The sequence below is a fragment of the Rattus norvegicus genome, chromosome 8, assembly GCF_021556685.1.
Source record: "Rattus norvegicus strain SHRSP/BbbUtx chromosome 8, alternate assembly SHRSP_T2T, whole genome shotgun sequence".
NCBI lineage: Eukaryota > Metazoa > Chordata > Mammalia > Rodentia > Muridae > Rattus > Rattus norvegicus.
In genome coordinates this window covers 73,863,339-73,885,412 of record NC_141541.1, presented here as the reverse complement: position 1 = coordinate 73,885,412, position 22,074 = coordinate 73,863,339, and the positions used below count along the sequence as shown (strand labels likewise).

The 22,074-nt window shown below is 47.9% G+C and overlaps 1 protein-coding gene across 3 annotated transcripts in view; it reads right to left on the bottom strand.

Annotated features, from left to right (window-relative positions):
• Rbpms2 (RNA binding protein, mRNA processing factor 2) overlaps nucleotides 1–19,137 on the bottom strand; it is a 31,303-nt gene extending 12,166 nt beyond the window's left edge. The window contains exons 1-2 of one of the 3 annotated variants that reach the window (XM_087563460.1): nucleotides 18,695–19,137; nucleotides 17,341–17,549 (exon numbers count right to left, since the gene is read on the bottom strand). In XM_087563460.1, the coding sequence (XP_087419586.1) occupies nucleotides 17,341–17,427 (87 nt within the window). In that variant the 5' untranslated portion in view covers nucleotides 17,428–17,549; nucleotides 18,695–19,137. 3 annotated transcript variants of the gene reach the window in all.
• Between the last annotated feature and the right edge of the window lie 2,937 nt (nucleotides 19,138–22,074).

Sequence of the window (22,074 nt, the reverse complement as noted above, 5' to 3'; positions counted from 1 at the left end):
GGTTTTGCATTCTCTAGAACTAGAAATACAAAAGTTCTTGAACCAACATGTAGGTACTGAGAATCGAACTCTCTAACCCCCAACCTGGCTTTTTAAGTGGATCTTAACTTCAGTCCTCGAACACGCAGGCCAAGTGTTTTGCCTACTGCCTCCAGGGCCCCATAGTTGAGTTTTTTTTTTTTTTTTTTTTTTTTGTTCTTTTTTTCGGAGCTGGGGACCGAACCCAGGGCCTTGCGCTTCCTAGGTAAGCGCTCTACCACTGAGCTAAATCCCCAGCCCCCTAGTTGAGTTTTGAAAAGTAAAATCTTGCCAGGTTCCCACAAGATGGTTTGATGTTGTAATGAGTGCCCTCCTTGTGGTCACCAATGGGTAATGAAGTCAGATCTAAACACCAGGTTTTATTCTATGACTCCTGGCTTCTGGAACCACAGGTAGAGTACTTGAGAGAAACAGTAGACCTGTTTGCCTTACCTAACTTCTATTTTTGTTTTGTTTGTTTGTTTGTTTTTGTGATACTAGAATCCTGTACATGCTAGGCAGGCACTCTACTACTGAGCTACAATTCCTAGGTTTGTGTGCGTGTGCATGTTTTGAGACAGGGGGTGTCTTTACCAAGCCCTGGCTGTCCTGGAACTCTCTCTAGACCAGGCTAACCTTGAACTCAAAGATCTGACTGTCTCTGCTTCTCTAATGCTTGAATTTAAGGCATTTGCCACCATGCCCAGCCAATTCCTAGTTTTGTTTTGTTTTTTTAAAATCTTTTTGAGACTACATCTTGCTTAAAAAGCTCAGGTTAGTCTTAAACTTTAAATCCTTTCACTTCTGTCTCCCAGGCACTGGGACAGGTATGTCACAGGGGCCTCTGCTATGCAAATGATGCTGGCATCTGGTGTTAAAGTAGGCACAGCACTTGGGGGCTGTGGTGGGAATAGAAGGTCCTCTATGTGTAGCTCTGGCTATCCTAAAATTTGCTTTGTAGACCAGACTGGCCTTGAACTCACAGAGATTCAAGGTGTGAGCCACCATTTCCTGTCTATAGCTCTTAAACCTATTTTATGTGTATGTATTTTATGTGTATGTATGTACGTACGTCTGTGTAGGTCAGACAACTTGGAGGAGTTCTCTCCCTCCACCATGTGGACCTCAGAGGCTTGATGGCAGAAGCCTTTACCCACTGAGCCATCTTGCCCACCTGGTCTTCTGGCTTAGATGTGTTAAAATAAAAACACAGCTTTCATTTATGCATTTACTTTTAAATAATTATTCTGAGAGAGAGAAAGTGTGTGAGTGAGTGTGTGTGTGTGTGTGTGTGTGTGTGTGTGTGTGTGTGTGTGTATACACATACCTGTGGAGGAACGAGGAGGGCACCAGTCCCCTGGAGCTGAGTTACAGTAATGGGCTACCTGACATGGACACTGGGAACTGATCCTAGTTCTTTTCTCTGCAATAACAGTGCCTGTAAGTGTGGAACCATCCATCTTACCAGCGCTGTACATGTATTCAAGAGCTGTCAAAAAGTCACCCTTGCTGCCAAGGCTGATAACTTGAGTTTCATCTCTGGAATAAGTTGTCCACCCCCTTACTCCCCCCACCCCCATACACCTGTGGCATACTGGTAAACATAGGTGGACACACACACACACACACACACACACACACACACACACACTGTAAAGCCAGCACCAAGTTTATTATGGCACCACTGAAGAGGCAGAACCAGGAAGATCAAAACACATCTTGCCAGGCTCAGCAGTTAAGAGCACTTGGTATTTTGTAGATTACTTGGGAATGGTTCACAGCACCCACCTGACAGCTTACAACCTTCTGTAGCCCAATGCCAGAAGACCTAATGCCCTCTTCTGGCTTTTGAGAGCACCATACACAAATACAGACATATAAAATATATCTAAAAAAATTATTTAAAACAAACAGGATAGCCAGGTGGTGGTGGCAAATGCCTTTAATCCCAGTACTCTGGAGGCAGAGGCAGGAGGGAGGGTCTCTGAGTTCAAGGCAAGCCTGGTCCTACAGAGAGAACTCAAGGCCAGCCAGGGCTACATAGGGAAGCCCTGTCTTGAAAAACCTGGGGGAAAAGTGTACAAGTAAATCCCAGGCAAGTGACTCACCCAAGGTCACAGAGAGGACCACTGACTCAAAATCCAAGTCTCTCTGCTACATAGCCTGGCTTTGGGGCACCAGGAAATATAGGACCTCAGTGCAGATAGGGTCTGTCCCACCAGATGGGATTCTGAGTGCAAGCTGCCTACTGAAGGGGGCACAGTAGTCATCTTGTCTTCCCCAGAGCAGCACCACAGAAACTTCCGCCTCAGCCCTCTCCAGAGCATGCCTATCTCAGCTCAGGCTAATTTTAATCCCTCCCTCAAACGGCTCTTTGGCCAGACCTCCCCAGAGGCCCCTTAAATAGCAAGTTCTCAGCACTAAGTTTCCTGCTTGGTGTGGGAATGGGGCATGAGCTCTGGGATCTTTCCTCATCTCCAAGCTTCTCTGGCCTGCTCCCTCTGGTTTCCATCGCCTGTGTTCTAAACCTCCTCAAAGGCAACAGTGTGGTTCCCTGCATGTGCCTGACTATCCTGACAGAAACAAAGCAGGTATGGATTAGGTGACTGGTCCCATCTACAAGCCACAGGCCCTCTGCTGAAGCCAAGTCTAGGGGCTAAGTCACGGAAAGTCTGACCAGGTCACAGGAAGTCTAACCTGAGCACTCTATCCCAGCCAATTACATCCTTTTATCTCCCTTGTTAAGAGAGAGGCAGTAAGAAAGGATCAATAGGGGCTGGAGAGATGGCTCAGTGGTTAAGAGCACTGACTGCTCTTCCAGAGGTCCTGAGTTCAAATCCCAGCAACCACATGGTGGCTCACAACCATCTGTAATGGGATCCCATGTTGTCTGAAGACAGCAACAGTGTACTCGTATATAAAAAATAAATCTTTTTTTTTAAAAAAAGAAAGGATCAATAACTTGTTTTTTATTTTATTTTTTGTTATTGTTGATATTTGTTTTCATAGACAGGGTTTCTGTGTGTAGCACTGGCTGTCCTGGACTCTCTACGTAGACCACACTGGTCTTGAACTCAGAGATCCACCTGCCTCTGCTTCCGGGACTAAAGGAGTGCACCACCAACACAACACCCTTTTCATTTCCCTGAGCTGGGTCTTAGTATGTACTTAGGACTGACCCTGAATTCAAGTGTAGCTTAATTTGACTTCAAGCTCACAGCCTTCTTGTCACCTCCCCAAGAATTGGGATTGTAGGCATATGTCACCACTATCAGCTTTGCAAGCAACTTGGCTCACCAAGGAACAGCGCTGAGTGAGACCCAGGCACTCAAGACTGGTCTGTGCCTACAGCAACCCCCTGGAGAAGTTGCACTCTAAGGCCCATAGCTGGGTCTCCTCCTTTCTCAAGCTTTTTATTACAGATGATAGGAAAACACAGAAAGTAGCAAACTAAAGGTAGAGGGAGGTATGAGCTCAACAGGCTGGACAGCAGTCCACAGATGGTGGACTGCTTCCACCATCAGACTCCACACAACCCCATGCACCCCAGGTCTTCATCTCAGAGCAGCTGCTCCGGCCCCGTTCTCACTCATCAGCATCCATCCTTTTGGCTGGGTTTTCTCAGTTCCCATCCGCTGCCCTGGAGTCCTGCTGTGGCCCTTGGTACCCTTGGGAGGGCTACATAGGGAAGCCCCACCAGTCGGAGCTGTTCTAGCAAGCCACCTACACAAAGCCTTAGAGACAAGAATAAGCCTCAAAACGTGTCCACCTTTCAAAGCATCTACTAAGGCCCTGTCACTCAAGATCTCTCTCTCCATATTCAGTTCCTCTAAAGAAACTTAGCCAGAGACCAGCAAGGCAAAATGACACTATGAACAGCCAAGAGAACAGGATCTCTTGGAGCAGAGAATGGATCTCATCTTTAGGCTGTGGCCCAGGGAAGTTACTTCATCTTTCTGAATGTTTCAATCTATTCAACAATCTATACAACACAGACATCAAGACCAAGAGAGTTCTCCTTACTCTAGCACACATATAACGGTCAACAAAGAGCATGAAATGATTTACCTCTTACCTGTCAGCTACCAAGGGCCAGAGACCGGGGAACTCCCAAAGCTGCTCTTCCCTTACACAAGCCTTACGACCTATCTCTGTTCTACAGAGGCTGGGAGTGCAGCAGAAGTCCAGCTTCCACTTGCTATGTCACACCACAGGCTGTAGTTGGATGTCCAACTTCTTGGGACTCTCTAGGTCTTTACTGTCCCTCAGAGAGAAGGGCCTTCTCCTAGGCTCTTTCTGTCCAACCAGTGTCAGCCTCGTACTCAGTATGCACAGGCACAGGGCCAGGGCAGTTCCCATCTTAAAATCTACATGGTGGAAACTCATCCTCCTGGTAAACAGATTCAATGGGAGATTTTGTTTTATTTTTTTTGAAACAGGGTTGTGTCACTCTAGCTGTCCTGAAACTAACTCTGTGGACCACACTGGCCTTGAACTTAGAGATCTGCCTGCCTGTCTCCAGAGTGCTTTGATTAAAGGCATGATGTGCCACCATGCCTGTAAAGGGAGATTCTTGACCACATTGCCTAATGGCATGGGACAGGAGACCCAGGCTCAGAGGGTGGGTGTCTTCTCCATGTTGTATGTAACAAGTGAAGTTGTTATTTTGTTTGTTTTTTTTAAAAAGATTTATTTAATTTATGTAAATACACGGTTCCTATCTTCAGACACCCCAGAAGAAGGCATCAGATCCCATTACGGATGGTTGTGAGCCACCATATGGTTGCTGGGAATTGAACTCAGGACCTCTGAAGAGCAGTCAGTGCTCTTACCTGCCGAGTCACCTCTCCAGCCCATTTGTTTTTGAGACAGGGTATCATAAATCTAAATCCTGGATCTTCTTGCTTCGATTTCCTAAGTACTGTATATAACAGGTGTGCACCCCTAAGTCTGGCTAGGGTTCACTTTCTGGAGAGAAATAATAAGAAGGGCTCTAATGAGTCCATTCACACCTAAGGGTCAATGAAAATCTTCCTTCAAATAAACTCACAGTTGTTTAAAGAGACAAAAGGGGCTGGAGAGAGGGCTCCACAGTTGAGAGCACTGACTGTTCTTCCAGAGGTCCCGAGTTCAATTCACAACGGCTCACTATTGTCTATAGCTGTAGTCCCACGGGATTCTGTACCTTCTTCTGGTCTGCAAATGCAAAAGTAGATGAAGACAAAACATCCATACACACACACACACACATACATACATACATACATACATACACACATACACATACATACATGCATACATACATGCATACATACATGCATACATACATGCATGCATACATACATACATACATACATACATACATACATACATCTTCTAAAAAGAAGAACCAGTTGGTGGTGGCATATGCCTTTAATCCTAATACTCTGGAAGCAGAGGCAACAGGATCTCATCCCAGCCTGGTTTACAGAGTGAGTTCCAGGACAGCTGAGGCTATACACGAAGAGATCCTGTCTCCAAAACAAACAAAAACAAAACAAACAAAAATACCAAACAAACAAAAGAAAGGAAGAAAAAAAATTAAACAAGCTTTCAGAAACAAAGTACTAGTGACTTCTAGGTAAGACATGGTTGGGAAGATACTGGAGGCAGCCTAAAGGTCATGGCTCAAACAGCAACTGCTTAGACTTCCCTCCTCTTGGAGATCACACAGGGTTCTAAAATGGGAGTGGGAGGTCCTCTTCATTAGAGAACTTATCCTCAGGATGGGGACCCAGCAGCTCACTAAGTCTATGTCTTCTATGTAAGTGGGACAGAGCTGACATTGTTCAGGATTGGGAGAAATATCCCAGTCTTACTTTTTGTTTTGTTTTCTGAGATGGGGTCCCACGAACTCCAAATTGGTCTCTGCCGCCCCACGTGGCTGAAGATGACCTTGAATTCCTGACCGCCTGCTTCCACCTCCCAACTGTACCACTGTGTTCAGTTTCTATTCTACACAGCTTTTTACACCCAGAAAGACCTCCTTCATACCAAGCACTAAATGCTCGCTGCTCAATTACTGTGGCTAAGAGGATGGGCTCCATAAATGCCAGATTTTATTATCGATGGAAAGGGTAAACACTGCTTTCAACAACAATGTGACACCCATGGCCGTTAAACCCTCTTACCCTTTAACTCCTCTGAAGGACAACCACAGCCTTCCTCAAACCCCAGCCATAGAAGAGCCAAGACAGGACCTCAAGGATCACTTCCCTAGAAATATTGCTAAAGAACATCAGAGCTTGCCTGGCATAAATCCTGCCACTAGGATAGGACTCAGGGAGAAGGTACGCACAGGAAAACTTTTGACTTTGGCAATAAAAATATCCTACAAAAGAGATAAAATCAAGAAAGGAAAGAGGTGGGCTGGAGAGATGGCTCAGTGGTTAAGAGCACTGACTGCTCTTCCAGAGGTCCTGAATTCAAATCCCAGCACCCACACGGTGGCTCACTGCCATCTGTAATGGGATCTGATGCCCTCTTCTGTTGTATCTGAAGACAGCTACAGTGTAGTTATATATAATAAATAAATAAATCTTTAAAAAAAAAAGAAAGAGGGGTTGGGGATTTAGCTCAGTGGTAGAGCACTTGCCTAGGAAGCGCAAGGCCCTGGGTTCCGTCCCCAGCTCCGAAAAAAAAAAAAAAAAGAACCAAAAAAAAAAAAAAAAGAAAGAAAGAAAGGAAAGAGGCTAGAAGGCATGCACCACCACACTGGAAATCTCAGTACTTAGGAGGTAGAGGAGGAGGGTCTGGACTACAGTGAGATGCTGTCAAGAAACCAAAATGACCAGAGGGTCTAGAAGCCAGTTCAGTGGCTAAAAGTGCTAGTGATCTAAAGTCAACCTCCAGAACCCAGTGCTGTATATCAGGAGACAGCAAAACAGCCCTACAGCTTATGGGATAGCAGGCCTGAAGACGCAGGGACATAGAAACAATAGAAATCAAACCTTGCCTCAACAAAGGGAAGGCAAGTGGCTCCCGCCGGTGTCTCACACGTTGTGACCCACCCACACAAACCAAAAAGTAAAAACTGAAAGATAATTTTTGAAAAGGGAAAAAAATAAAAGAAAATTAATTCTCTAAATCTTTTTTGTTGTTGTTGTTTGTTTGGTGTAGTCTATTTGCAGCCCTAGAGAGTGAACCCAAGTCTTGGTCCAGCAAGCCAAGAGCTCTCCTACTGAGTTTTCTCCAGAAGTCTTTTAGCATCTCTTAAAGATAGAATTCAAACTGGAAAGGGACTGCTGCCTAACCATCCATTCCGTCAACGTTCCAGTGACTCTCTCTCAAGTCCCGCCCACTCACGGCGGGAGCTAGGGCTCCTGGAGTCCTCTGGATGGAAAACACTACTTAGGAGGGGGAGGGGAGAGGAGGGAAATCCAAACTGGGAAAAACAAGACTCCTGTAAGCCCTTCCCACATCCTTCCCCTATTCTGAGTTCTCAGTAGTAACCCAAATAAAGAATATTTGAGCTGGAAGACACTGTATTTTTAGATGAGAAAACCAGGACCCAGGGGTCCAGTGAGCTGCTAGCAGCCATTGCACAAGTAAAAAGTAGCTTTAAGGTCCCCAAGTGCTTGGCTCATGAGTCGATGCCCCCTCTCCAGACTCTGATCTTACTAGGTCAGTCTGTTTAGGCCCCAGTGTGAAGCAGCCTTATTCCCACCCCCCACCCCACCCCCCCATCCCCAGACAAGCTGCTTTCAGCTCTGACCAAAGGAGAGAGAAACAGTACCTTAAAGATCACCAGGGTGGGTGAGGGAGGGTGATGCTGTGGTTAGTCCTAAACAGACCGGCTTTAAAGAGGTAAAAGGAGCAGGCAAGCCAATGTGGCTCACACCTGTAACACCAACACTCTGGAGGCTGAGGCAAGAGAATAGCCATGAGATTTTGAGACTAGACTCGGAGTTCTAAGACGGTCCAAAGCTGGGTCTGATAGAACCTTTGATCCCAGAAGTGGGGAAGGCAGAGTTACAGACCTGCCTGGTGTACATAGCAGGTTCTAAGCCAGACAGACTCACAGAGTCACAACACTGTCTCACAAACAAATGAGGTGGGAGGTAAAACCGGAAGACTGCCATCTCTGTCCTCTATGTGAGTAACACCGTCTTCCTCTATTTCTTTCTGGATAGGTGTTAGTCAATCAGTGGAACGCACAGGCACACACCCTCTGTCTACATATAAAGTTTTCCTGACACAAAAACATCCTATAGAGATGCTATAATCCTGGGATGTGAAGTGATCACTGCAAGGGAGACTCCACTGAAGCAAGAAACTGGATTCAGGCTTCACTTCCTGACCGTAAGACAACTGCCAACAAGACTTAGAGAAATGCAAGAAAAAAAGCCTTAAATTAGTTATCAGGAGGCCTAGGGTGAAGTCTCAGGCTCTACTTACTGCCAAAGGACAAGTGGCTGCAGGCCTATCTCTGCTATAAAGAACAGCTCCCCTCACAATTCCAACAGTATAAAAACCCAAATTTTTCCTTCTTCCTTTCTAGATGATCTGTCACCATTTGTCCCAGGAAGGCACTGAACCTAGCTGCCTAAACAATTCTCCCCTGTCAACCTCTCAAAGCAGAGATGACAGGTATGTACTACTGCACTTACGTTACCAGACTTTCTTTGTGCATACACTGCAGAATGAGCCATGAAGAACGAACCACTCCTGGACTCCTCGAAGGTCATGGAGACTCAGAGTAAGGGCCAGGTGTGGTGGCACACAGCTTTATTCCCAGCTCCCAGGCAGAGGCAAGCCAGCCTGATCTACAGAGTTCCAGGACAGCTGGGTTTACACAGAGACTATCTCAAAACACTAACTACTCAGGGTAAGACGGGAGCAATGCTCTCCTGAGAGCCTCGGTGCTTCTGCCCACAAGAAAGCAAAGGGTGGCACATAAAGGACAGACAAATCCTGTGAGTAAGGCAAAAGCTAGGTGGTGTGCCTTTAGGCCACCTTGGGCCCAGGACTATGAAGGGGGTGGGTCACCGCTGGACCAATGCTGAGGTTGCCAGGTAGGAACCTCAGGGCAATCAGTCGGATCTCAGGGGCCACCTTTTCTTTGATGTGCTTGAGGGTGAAGTAGGATTCTGCTTGGGTCCTAGGCTTGGTCTTGGCACAGCAAGTTAAATCTCACCCCTCCCAGGGAAAGAAGGCTCTGTATAGGGCCACTTGACGCGGGGTGGATGGAATGTTAGCAACATGGCCTGCAGACCCAGGACTTATAAGGCACTAATCGTGGGCACAGGGAAAGAGCAAGCAGCACTGTGGTAAGCAGTGGCTATGAACCTAGAGACACGGGCTCCCTGGAGTCCAGTACTCTGGCTCAGTGGCTCCCTAACACAACAACCATATGGTTTTCTAGGTAGTTCTTGATCACATGACACCTTATCCCAAAGCTTTTGATCATTATCGCTAAATCAGACCAGGTAGAAAGTCCCAGACCTCAGTGTCTGTCCCATCATTGTGACTGCCCAGCAAACTCCAGCCCCCAATTACATGTCATCAGAGGTTGGCTGTGAGGTTGTATTCTGAACCACACTTTGTAGTTACATTTGTTCATACAAACCAATCACTGGCTCGTACGCTTGACACCCCTTTTGAGATAGCAGATGAAACAGGCAGGTATGGGCTCCCGTTTTTTACAGACAAGCCAGCTCTGGGATTAGATAGCCTGAAGACAAGAGCTGGAGGTTAAAGTTCAAGATGCTTGGAAAATTTGGGGCTCTTACCCTCCAGGCTGTAAAATATACCCTAAAGTATTGACTGTGTATAGGAGTGGGAAGAACAGAGACTGGGGACTACCAGCAAGTGATCTAAGGGGAGAAACAGAGCTGAGTAAGTAAAGTACTGAGTAAGGCTTCAGGCTTCATCCTCTTAAGCTGTTCCTTGCCTCAGGAGAAGGCTTCATGTTTTATGAACACAATCAGTCAAAGCCTGTCATGCGCACTGACCTATGTCTCATTTAGAAAACTAAAGCTGACAAGAAATGCCACGCTGTGCAGAGTTGGTGCTACAGGAGGATGCTGGCGGCAGATGTGATGGCCATGTGGCTCCAGGTGAAACAGAGGGCACACCCAGAGGCATTCCCAGCATTAAAGAACTCTCACAAGTCCACCTTCCTCCCCATTCGCCTTGTGTGATGGGCTATCATGATATCACTTGCTTTCATGCCTGGCGTCTTAGTCATTTTCCTATTTCTGAGAAGAGACACCATGATCAAGGGAACACTTATTAAAGAAAACATTTTCATGAGGAGCTTGCTTGCAGTTTCAGAGGTTTAGTTCACCATCGTGGGAACACGTATGGCACTGAGGCAATAGCTGAGCGCTACATCCTCATCCACAGATTACAAAAGACAAACACTGGACTGGATGTGGGCTTTTGAAAACCTCAAAGCTCACCCCCAGTGATACGCTCCCTCCAACAGGAACATGCATCTCCTAATCCTTTTGATCCAATCAGAGTTCTACTCCCTGGTGACTAAGCATTCATATGGCAAAGGGTGGGCATAGTCAGATCATAGCTCACATGGAGCTCCATTCCGGATAGCCCTGAACCAGGGACTGACTCTCCCTCCTCTCCATCTGGTCCAGGACCCAATGGGATAAATGGCTTAAAACAAAGAAAAGGCAGCACCCCCAGACCCTGCTGTGACCCTAACATGGAATTTAGCAATACCAATCCAGAAGACAGGAGGCTGGAGAACCAGCATGTTCAAATACTGAATGGGACTCAATAGCTGACTCTCTATGGAGCAAACCAGCCAGGATGCCTACATATAGAGAAGAGATGGAATCCCAAGAAAATGTCTCTAGAATGGCAGTAGTCACTTGAGAGCAAAACTGTTCATTTCTTTAATTAAGGCGTTCACAGTGGTCTGTGGAAATGAGGTATGGAAACAATCAGCCCCATTTATAGATGACTAAGGCTTAGGACTCCTGTAGAGAACTTAAATATAACCGAGTCATTTTCGTAATTCCCAGACAATGGCAATTCTGAACGTGTATGATAAAATAAAGCTTTTGTCTGGAGGCCATTACTCATCATCCACGGCCAGGTCTTAGGTTGGCACCAGCCTACAACAGACAGCCTGACTCAATCACTAGGTACCGTCTACTTTGGGGACCCAGAACTCAACCCTCACATTTTTTGGTTGCAGCTGGGCACGGTGACACTTTAATCCCAGCACTCAAGCATTGGCAGGCAGATCTCTGTGAGTTTGAGGTTGACCCGGTCTAATGTGGTCTACTTAGCAAGTTCTAGTACTATTAAGCCAAGGACCCTGTCTCAAAACAAAAGCATATTCCTTTTCTCCGGGGCTGCAAGTGTAGAATCTCAGACGTAGAATATCTGAGTAGCAAGCACAGAGGCCTGGGTTTGACCACAGGTACGAGGAAAGCCAGAAACTGATTACATTTTTCCCCCTTCACACTACCACATCTCACCAACCCTAATGTAAAACAGAAGAGGTGCAGTGTGTGGTTAAGCACTGACTCCAGCCCTGAGAAAGCAAGCCTCTGGTCTCTGTTTAATGTAAGGACTCTGCAGTGCTACTATAAGAGGAAGAACTAAGATGGATACTCAGCACAATGCCTAAGGCATACACTACAGACAAGTTTACTTACTACTAGCAATGCAGCCTCTTCATCGAGCAGAGAAGACAGATACATCCACACAGCCCCTAAAGAGCGGAGGAGACTGACCTCTTCACAGATTCCTCCTGGATCCATTTGCCTGGGCCATGCTTCCATGTAAGTGCCTAGAAATATAGAAGACTTCCTCCCTCATTGGAGAGCTTCAGACAAGCACCAAGCTGTGTGTAGGTTTATGTTGGTGGTTGGGGTGGATGGTTTGTTATGTTTTTCTGTGGTTTGCTTTTTCTTTTCCTTTCTTTTTTCTCTTATTTAGCCCTGGTTGGCCTGGAACTCACTATGCAGACTGCCTGCCTCTACCTCCCAAGTGCTGGGATTAGAGATGTGCAGCAAAATAAGCCTAGCCTTTTTGGAGAGAGAAAAGGTCTCTTCAGGTAGCCCAGGGTAATCCAGCTGTAGTGGTTTGAATAAGAATGGCTCCCATAGGCTCATATATTTGAATGCTTAGCCACCAGGAAGTGGCACTCTTTGAAAGGATTAGGGGATGTGGCCTTCTTGGAGGAAGTGTGTCACTGGGGGTGGGCTCTGGGGTTTCAAAAGCCCACGCTGAGCTTAAGTGTCTGTGTGTCTCTGCCTTTGGATCAGGATGTGGCTCTCAAGTATTTTTCTAGCACCATGCCTCCTGCCATACTTCCCATTATCTGAAACTGTAAACAAGCCCCTGATTAAAATGCTTTCCTTTCTCTTTTGTAAGAGTTGCCTTGGGCTGGAGAGATGGCTCAGTGGTTAAGAGCACTGACTGCTCTTCCAGAGGTCCTGAGTTCAAATCCCAGCAACCACATGGTGGCTCACAACCATCTGTAAAGGGATCCGATGCCTTCTTCTGGTGTGTCTGAAGACAGCAACAGTGTACTCATATACAAAATAAATAAATAAATCTTTAAAAAAAAAAAGTTGCCTTGGTCATGGTGTCTCTTCACAACAAGACTTATAATATAGCTAATGACCTTGAAGTCCCATCCCTCCTGCTCCTTCCCAAACGCTGGGATTTGAAGCATTCAACACCATATCCAGCTTTGTTTGGTGGGTTTGGATGTGTGTATCGAGACAGGCTTTTGTTCTGTAGTCCTCCCTGGCTTAAAATTCCTATGTAATTCAGAATAGCCTTGAACTTAAGACTGTCTTTTTGTCTCAACCTCTTCAGAGCTAGAATCACAGGCATGACCCATCCACACTCATCTTCAAAATGTTTCTGATGTCAAGGAAAAGAAAAGGGAAATGGAGGACTAGAGAGATGGTTTGGTAGTTAAAAGCCCTTACTGGGCTTGCATGGTACCTAAGTTCAATTAGGTACCAGAATCCACCTATAACTGAAGTCCCAGGAGACCTGGTGCTTCCTTATGGCCTACAAGAGCATTGCACTTACATACACTAACACACACATATCCTAGACAGAACTAAAAACTAAAATTTGAAGGAAAAAAAGAGGGGAAGATGCCCATGTCATACACTGGACTCTAGAATTCCTTTGCATTCATTTAGACTAACCTTGGCCTGTCCATCACTGCAGGCCTGATATCGTCCTACCTCACACCTCCGAGAGGAGAGTTAAGCTCTAACTTATCAAAGGGGCCTGTCACCCGGTGAGGATACATCCTCTCATCCCAGCTACTGTGGGAAGGAAGGGTAACAGTCATAGGTCCAATTATAGATACACTGACTACCACTACTCCTGACTTTCTACACTTTACAATTAGGTTAACAGAAAACTTTACAATCTGGGAGTGATAGCACATGCCTTTAATCCCAGCATTGGGGAAGCAGAATCAAGAGGAACTCTGTTAAGTTTCAGGTCATCCAGGGCTAGGTAGTGAGACCCTGTCTTAAAAACAAACTAACTTCTTTCAGTCTTAGAAACTTATACCTTCAATTCAAGAATCCAAATACCACACTTCGATGACTTAAGGATGCTTTGTAATTAAAAATTACTGTAGGTTAATCCCAGCACCTGGGAGGCAGAGGCAGATCAAGTTCTAGGCCAGTTAGGCCTCTAAAAATAAAGTTACTGTAGGGGGCTAGGATTCTGCTCAATGACAGACCACTTGCTTGCTTAGTTAGCATCAGTGATGCCTTGGGGATTAATCCTTAGCACCAAAAAAAAAAAAAAAAAAAAAAAAAAAAACCAAAACAAATACAAAAAGTAACTATGGACAAGTCTCCAAACTCATCAAATTACATGTTGAATAAATGTAGCTTCATCAGTGTCAATCATACGGCAATAAAGTAGCTTTAAGTAACATTGACTAGTAGCACACACCTGTAATTCCAATAATACAGTAAAGCCAGTGTTCAGAAGGCTGAGGCAGGAGGATCAAGAATTTGAGGTCATGATGACTAAGCAACATCGTTTCAGGATAGGATAGCAATCCTAGACAGCCTATGCCATGTAGCAAGACCCTCTCAATAAATAAATACCACACACTGCTCTCCATAGACACTACCTCCCCACCTAAGAGAATCACTATAATCTAAGCAGGATTTTCAGGATCTATGTAACGACATCTGGTGCTCTATCAAGACCACCTGGAGGAGGGTATAGCCTTCGACTAAACAGAAACTTCAGCTTCTCCCTCAATTCCCACTGTCAAAGAGTCTCAAAGCTTTTAACACATTTCAAGCGCAAGAAAGCGGCAATTTCCTCCCTACTTCACATGTTCTCGGACCTTTCATAATGTGGCTTTAGCTTTTGCTATTTCTCCACATAGCAAAATACTAGCAGCTATCTAAATAAACAGCGAGGACCCATAATCCATACGACCCTGCTGCTCCCTTCAAAAAAAAGCTTTGCTTTTGAAACAAGGCCTCACTCTCTGGAGCCAAGCTAGCCTTGAACCTAGGCTTCTCGTGCCTCTGCCCTGGGAGTCACCCTTTGATGTATGCCATACATTTTGGAATGTCCTTTTCACTCACTAGCAACCTCCTACCCTACTCACCCTCATCTCAGGGAGAGCTAACCTCTAGCTTCCTAGTGTCACCTTGGTAGACACCACCACCACTCCCAGGCAAGTCCTCCTCACTCCCACCCCTGCCTGCAATCCTTTCATCTATATCCCTGAGAAGGACCTGAGGTTCACAGTGTGGATGAATCCTCATAGAGCAGGCGGCAAGCAGGGAAACCTGACTATACAAAAGCAGTTCAAGTTGAGCCAGGGCTTCATTCCTCCTAGAACCAAGAAAACACATCCTTCTGCAACCTGGTATCCTTGGGAAGTGAGGTGTTAAAGGTAGACTGTAGCCTTTACTTCTCCAGGCTTGCTATAGCTAATCAATAGATGATTGGGAAGAGCCAGTTTTGGCCACAGCCGTAAATCACCAATGCCAACAGTATTTTGGGATGACCCTTTTAGGGACTGTAAAACTGACTGCTTGGGACCACCTAAACTGAAGGAGACAAGCTCCAGCCAAGCAACCAGAAAGAGATGGAGCTGAGAGTTCGTGGGTTACTGATCAAAATGCTGTTGAGGGAAGGGACTCTTATTCTCACCAGACAAGAGCAGACAAGGGGAACCAGGAGATCCCCCATACCCTTATTTTAATTTGTTTTTATGTGGTCGTGGTGGAGAACGAGTGCTAGGGCACTCTGTGGGGACTAGAGGACAACTTCCAAGAATTACTTCTCTCTCTTTCTCTCCACCATGAGGATTCCACCGAGCAGATAGTCAAGCTTGGTACCAAAACACCTTTACCCAGTTACCTATTTTACCAGTTCTATTTTATCTTTCAAATTGAAATGCTTCATGGTTTTTGCGTCACTTTTAACAGAGCCCATGCTGATCTATCTTGTATTCTTATTTTAATATACATGCTGCCCAAATAAGGACCTACAGCTTATTACTCTGCTAAATACTAAATTCAAGCCCATGTCCCTCTGCAGGTACCACTCAGGACTCTGAACCACCAAGGCCTACCTCCAGTCCCTTAGAGGAAAGAGCAGTGGCTCTACTTTTTGAATAGCCTGCCCTCTCTCCCAGAAAGACAATTTTTAAAAGTAACCAAAGCCCCACACACTTTTTCTAACTCTTCCGTGTGGCCATCTGGCTAGTTCCCTCCCCCAGAACAGTGGGGCTGAGGATCTGGTCAGCCTTTCATTAAGTGTGAAGTCCCTGCTGAGGGTCAACCTTTTAATAGATGCAGAATTTGGGGGTCCTGAAACAGCTTCAGGAAAATCACTTGCCCTGCCTCAATTTCAGCACAAGGGGTGGGAAAACAAGCTGGGATGGCAGACACAATAATAGCAAACAACACACTCCTCACTCCCAACTCTCAGAGGAGAGTCTAAAAATCAGGTAGACCAGGATGGGGTGAAGGCCCTCAAAGGCTCAAAAAGGACAAAGCCAACAGAAATCAAGACCAGCTACTACTCCAGAACTACGAGCAGAGACGCCAGGCGTTCCCCCTCCTCCCACTTTCCATCGTTTGAGTGAATCATTGCATATAATTCCCTGCCTCCTTGTTCCGGGATCCAAACCTAGATTATCAAGATGTCATGCCACTGGTGCACCAAAGCTGGTAGCAGGCCTCTTGCTGGCCCAACCCAACAGCGGGTCATTAGCACAACCAGTAAGAAACATCAGGGCCTCTGCGGTTTCTACCCCAGACCAAGGGGAAGGGCGCTAGGGCTGGATAACTGACCCTCGGTTTCCTGGGCAAAAGTATGCCAGGGCGGGGCAGGAAGGGTCTCTCAGCCTTGGAGTGACACAGCATACGTTTCCTAGAAGTATGGAACCCCTAGCAGTTGGGCCAGCCGGCCAGCCAGCCTGCCGGCCTGCCTGCCTAGCTTCCATTCGCTGCTACCTTTAAGGGTTTTTTTATCCTCCACATGTGCGTCGTCCTTACCAGCCGACGAAACCACAGGCACTGGTGATTCCTTGACGCGGTCTCATAGCCCCCTTTTCAGCAATAGGGCAGTTGAACAAGATTATGTTACCTCTCTTTGGAAGATCCCACCCAAGCCAGTTTGGGGTACTGGTGTGGCTACTAGGTCAAAGGGCAAGAACAGGGAACACTCAATGAGTCTAAGTTCTCTCTTTTCCAACTTTAATTAAATTGCCGGTTCAACTCTCTGAAGAAGCCAAGTTCTGAGACAGGGAGGAAAGCCCGCCTGCTCAGAGACCACAGCTCTAACCTAGGCGCTGGGCGGCTGGCCAGGCCTCCAAGGTCACCGGGAGGGGTCGAGGTGGAAAGACTGGAGGGTGAGCAAGCCTCCTGCATGACCACCGGGATAATCCCTCTCAGCTCCTTCCAGCCCGGGCGGGGGTCCAGGCCACCCAGGAGGCGCGCCTCAGGCGAAGCGCAAGCCGGACCCGGCGTGGGGAAGGAGGGCAGCGGGCGTAGGACGCCCGCGGCGCCAGAAGCCCACCACGGGGACACGCGGATGGCGGCCGACGCGCGCCCTCCTAGATCCCCAGAGGGCGGGGAGACAATGCCGGCCCCGCCGGGCCAGTCCAGGCCGCACGCCCCCGCCCGCTGGACACGGGCTGCCCCTCCCCAGGGCGAAGGGCAGCGGCGGGAAGGCGCCAGGAGCGGTGGCCCGCACGACCTCGCGCCCCCTGTGGCCCCGCGTGCCCTGCTCCCGCGCCCACCTCCGCGTGCACCTCACGCGCGCCGGGTCCCGCGGCCGCACACCCACCTCCTCCTCCAGCGGGCCGCTGGGGCCCGTGCCGGTGCCGGTGCCCGCGCCCGTGCAGTGCTCGACGTCCGGCTTCAGGTTGCTCATGGTGAGGGGGACGCGGAGAGGGGAGAGGGACGGTCGGTCCCGTGGTGGGCAGGGGCACGGCGAGCCGTGCGCCCCTGAGGAGAGTGCGGGCTCGTGAGGAAACCGGCTGCTGCCGCGTCAGGCTAAGGAGAAAGGAAGGGGGTCACATTAAGTTTGGCGGGTGCGGGAGGTGGCCGGAGGGGCAAGACACCGGGAACCCGAGCGGAGCCCGTGCGGCCGCCGCCTCCGGCTTTTCACTGCGGCCCGCGAGTGCGCTCGCGGCGGCGGGGGGCGGGCGCCGGGGGAGGGGGCGGGCGCCGGAACCGGCCTCAGCTGGGGCCCGGCCCGCCCCTCCCCCGCCCCGCGGTCTCCGGGGGAACGCGCAGCCAATCCCCGCAGCCCACTGCGGGCTCGCCCCGGCCCGGGCCGCGACGCTCCGGCCTCTTTGCCTTCCTCAGCTCGGGCGTTTTCCCGTCTCCGTTTCCTCGGTCGACCCCCTCTCCCGTTCTCTCCGCCACTCGGCTCTCCGCACCCCACCGCTCCCTTCTCCAAGACAAGTTTTTAAACTTTGATGAACTCTTTCAGAGAACTTTTCTTAAAGGAGCCGCGCGCGCGCGCGGGTCTGGGTGGAGCTTGAGGTGACCCGCACGTTGCATCCCCAGCCAGGGCGGCGGCGACGGGGCTCCCAGTTTCATGCCCAGATGTGGAGGTGTAGGCTGTCGCGAGCACACCGTTCGCCCCAAATTCTTGTCCGGTCCGGGTCAGCACTTCTCTTCGCGCGTGGCGGCTGGGACCGGGTTCTGGGGGGGTGAAGGCGGGGAAGGGGGAGGGCGGCAAACACCTGATCTGGAGCGTGGCACCGAGTGGTTTTGCTGAGTGACCTTGAGGAAATCACTTCCCTCATCTGGCCTGAGGATTCCAGCCCAGTTGGTGGGAATTAGAATACAAACTATTCCCTCACTCCCTCTGCCCGCGTCACCTCCAAGAGGAGGTGAAGGGAACCTAATGGTTTTCAACTTCAGGAAAGGGTATCTCAACTAACCTAGAAAGGTTCCGTTCGTTACCGCCACCCCGCTTTTAAGACTTCTCACGGCTCGCTCTTTTTCCGCTCCAATTCCGAACCCCAGGGTGGGGGAGGGAAGAGCCGGCTGACGCCTAGGGCGGGGTCGCCCAAACTCCCACCCAGTGGTGGCGGGGGCGCGGCCTTAGGGCCGGATTTTCCCCCTGCCAAATAAATGCTGACCAGGGCGTCTCCTGCCAGCAGCCTGTAAAATAACCTCGCACCTACCTGAAGTCGCACTGGAACAGTAGCGGCCCCGACTGCCCGGAGTAGCCCTCAGAGCACTGGGGTCCTTTCGTGCGCCCCTGCCCATGAGTTCCTTCATGTGGACTGGGACATCCTAGCCACAGTCCCCGACAATCCTTGAGCAGCCATGGCTGAGAGGTGAGCGGATTGGGCTCGGCTCAGGTGTCTCCCGGTGGGATCTACTGTCCCGACTTAAAGCACTGAACTTAAGTCTTAGAAGCGGGATTTGGGGCGTGAGGCCGCACTCAGAGGCGGGTCCACAGGAAAAGCCTTGGTTTGCAGTCCCCGGTACCAGTTGGGAACCTTGACCTTGGACAGTGGCTTAGTCCCTTGGAACTTCCCGATGCGGACCTGCCAAATTGAGTTAGCTCCATCATGCGTGAGAGGTATGCTATGGCTCCCTAGTAACTTGTCATCTCACGGGTAAGTAAACTGAGGTCTTTGCCAGTGATATTCACCCATTTGGGAAGTAATTGTTGAAGTCCTACTGCGGCCTGGGCCTGGGGCTACTTGCCTATACTTAATGGTAACACAGAATTGCCACCACACTCGTACCAGTGTTTAGTTCAGGCCCTGACTTCTGCAGGAATCGGGCACTTGACAATCTGAGGTAGGCGCCACACTTTCCCAGTTTTCAAGATTCTTCCAGCTTCCAGCATCTCCAGGTGGTAACAATCTTGTGCTCATCAGATACCTCTACCACACTTTTCCCTCAGGCAAATCTTCCTACACTTCTCTTGAAGTCTCCTCCTTCCTTTGGCAAAGAGGAATTCCTCTTTCTCCCTCCTTCCCTTCAGGATCTGGCTCTAGAATTCTGCTGTAGCTCAGTTTTTTTCCAGAAGAGAAACCCAGTCAGTTTTCTAAACTCTCAAAGCCCCTGTAGGGTTGGTTTGAACTTTTCTAACACAGAGGAGTATCTTGTAGTTAAGGGCTCCATCTTAGAGATAAGAAACTGAGGCCCAAAGAAGTGACCGATGAGATGGGGGCCTCACATTAGAAAGCTGGTGATACTTTTAAAAAGAAACGTTTCTAATGCTAATATTTCATAAATACTGAAAAATACAAAAACAGCATAGCTCAGCCTTCCACTCTGTTCTGAACACATACTTCAACTTCACTCAAATTCTGGTGTCCATCTCCCCCTGGGTTTTTTGAGACAGGGTCTGTTTTGTTGAGCAGCTTGAACTCTTAGTCCTCCTACCTCCAGCTCTGAAGATCTAGGAGTGCATGCATCCACCCATCACTGTGAGCCACTGCACCCAGCACTTCCCCCTGAAATTACTTGTGGGGTTGAGGCACACAGGTCACGATACTTGTTTATTGGTCAGAGGACAACTTAAAAGAGGTTGGTTCTCTCTTTCCTCCTGGTGAGTCCCAGGATTCAAACTCCAGTCTATAGCTTTGGTGGTGAGTACCTTTACCTGCTGAGGTTGGTACCTCTTCCCTTAGTTGTTACAGAACAGAGCTGGAGGAACAGTACCAACCCTGCATGCACCAAGCCCTAGGAACATCTCTAGCACTGGGGACAGGGAGGAGGACTGATTGCCTAACCACTGTCAAGCATTGTCTTTAATATTACTCTTTCTCATTAGATATTATTTTCATTTTTCTCGTTTATTTGCTTTCACAAGAAATAATTTAAGCTAGGCAGTGGTAGTATATATATTTTTTAAAGATTTATTTATTTATTACATATAAGTACACTGTAGCTGTCTTCAGATACACCAGAAGAGGGCATCGGATCTCTTTACAGATGGTTGTGAGCCACCATGTGGTTGCTGGGAATTGAACTCAGGACCTCTGGAAGAGTAGTCGGGTGCTCTTAACCGTTGAGCCATCTCTCCAGCCCAGTAATGTATATTTTTAATACCAGCACTCGGGAGGCAGAGGCAATTGGATATCTGTGAGTTCAAAGCCAACCTGATATACAGAGGGAGCTCCGAGATAGTCAGAGCTTCACAGAGAAACCTTGTCTCAACTTAAAAAAAAAAAACAAAAAAAACCAGGGCTGGGGATTTAACTCAGTGGTAGAGCGCTTGTCTAGGAAGCGCAAGGCCCTGGGTTCGGTCCCCAGCTCCAAAAAAAAGAAAAAAAAAAAAAGAAAAAAAAAACCAAAAAACCTCTCCTTTTATTTTATGTAGTGTATGTTCCTGAGTGTGTATATGTAGTGTATGTGCCTGAGTGTGTATATGTAGTGTATGTGCCTGAGTGTGTATATGTAGTGTATGTGCCTGAGTGTGTATATGTAGTGTATGTGCCTGAGTGTGTATATGTAGTGTATGTGCCTGAGTGTGTATATGTAGTGTATGTGCCTGAGTGTGTATATGTAATGTATGTGCCTGAGTGTGTATATGTAGTGTATGTGCCTGAGTGTGTATAGTGTGCCACCTGCATATATATCCTCACAGAGGTGAGAAGATATCAAGAGTCCTTGGAACTTCAAGTCCTGGAAGAACAACAGCTGCTCTAACTGCCGAGCCATCTCTTTAGACCCATAAATAAGTAACACTTTGTATGAAGATTCATGTGTATGTGGAGGGAGGGAGTAGGTAATGTGCCTACATGTAGAGGCCAGAGCAGCACATCCAGTCTTTCTCACTTAGCTTCTTGTTGCCATGTTTCAGAGGGACGCTCTCTGCTAGGCTAATGAACTCTACCTTTCTGTCCCGAAATCTAGTCATGCCTGCTTTACATATATGCTTGAGGATTTGAACTCATGCTTGTAGAGCAAGAAGGCTCTGATCCACTGAGCCATCAGAACCATAAAGGTCCTTTTTTTTTTTTAATTTTATTTATTTATTTTTCATGTATATGTGTACACTGTAGCTGTCTTCAGACACACCGGAAGAGGGCATCAGATCTCATTACAGATGGTTGTGAGCCACGATGTGGTTGCTGGGATTTGAACTCAGGACCTCTGGAAGAGCAGTCAGTGCTCTTAACCACTGAGCCATCTCTCCAGCCCCACCATAAAGGTTCTTAATGTGTCAGAAAAGCTTTCTGTGTATGTGATACCTCTTAAGCACTTCAGAGGCAACTGATATTTTTTTCCCTGTGCCCTACAACCTCTGAAGTGTATTTTTAATCCTCAGGAGATTTGGAGATCAGGGAGAGCAGAAGGCTCTGCCCAGCCCACTTTTCCCTATGTGTCATTAGGATGTTTGATACTGCCTATAGGATCAGTCCTCATCTGGCTAGTAAGAGGAATCATGGTAGTACAGGTTTGGCTTCCTGCCTGGAGAATGGGAACTTTCACCATCTCCTCCAACTATGCCAGTCTTTCCTCCAGTCACCTCTGAGCTTCTCATGTTTCTGTTTCCTGCAATCTCCCTTACTCCAGTTTGCCCTTCCTCAGTTTCCAC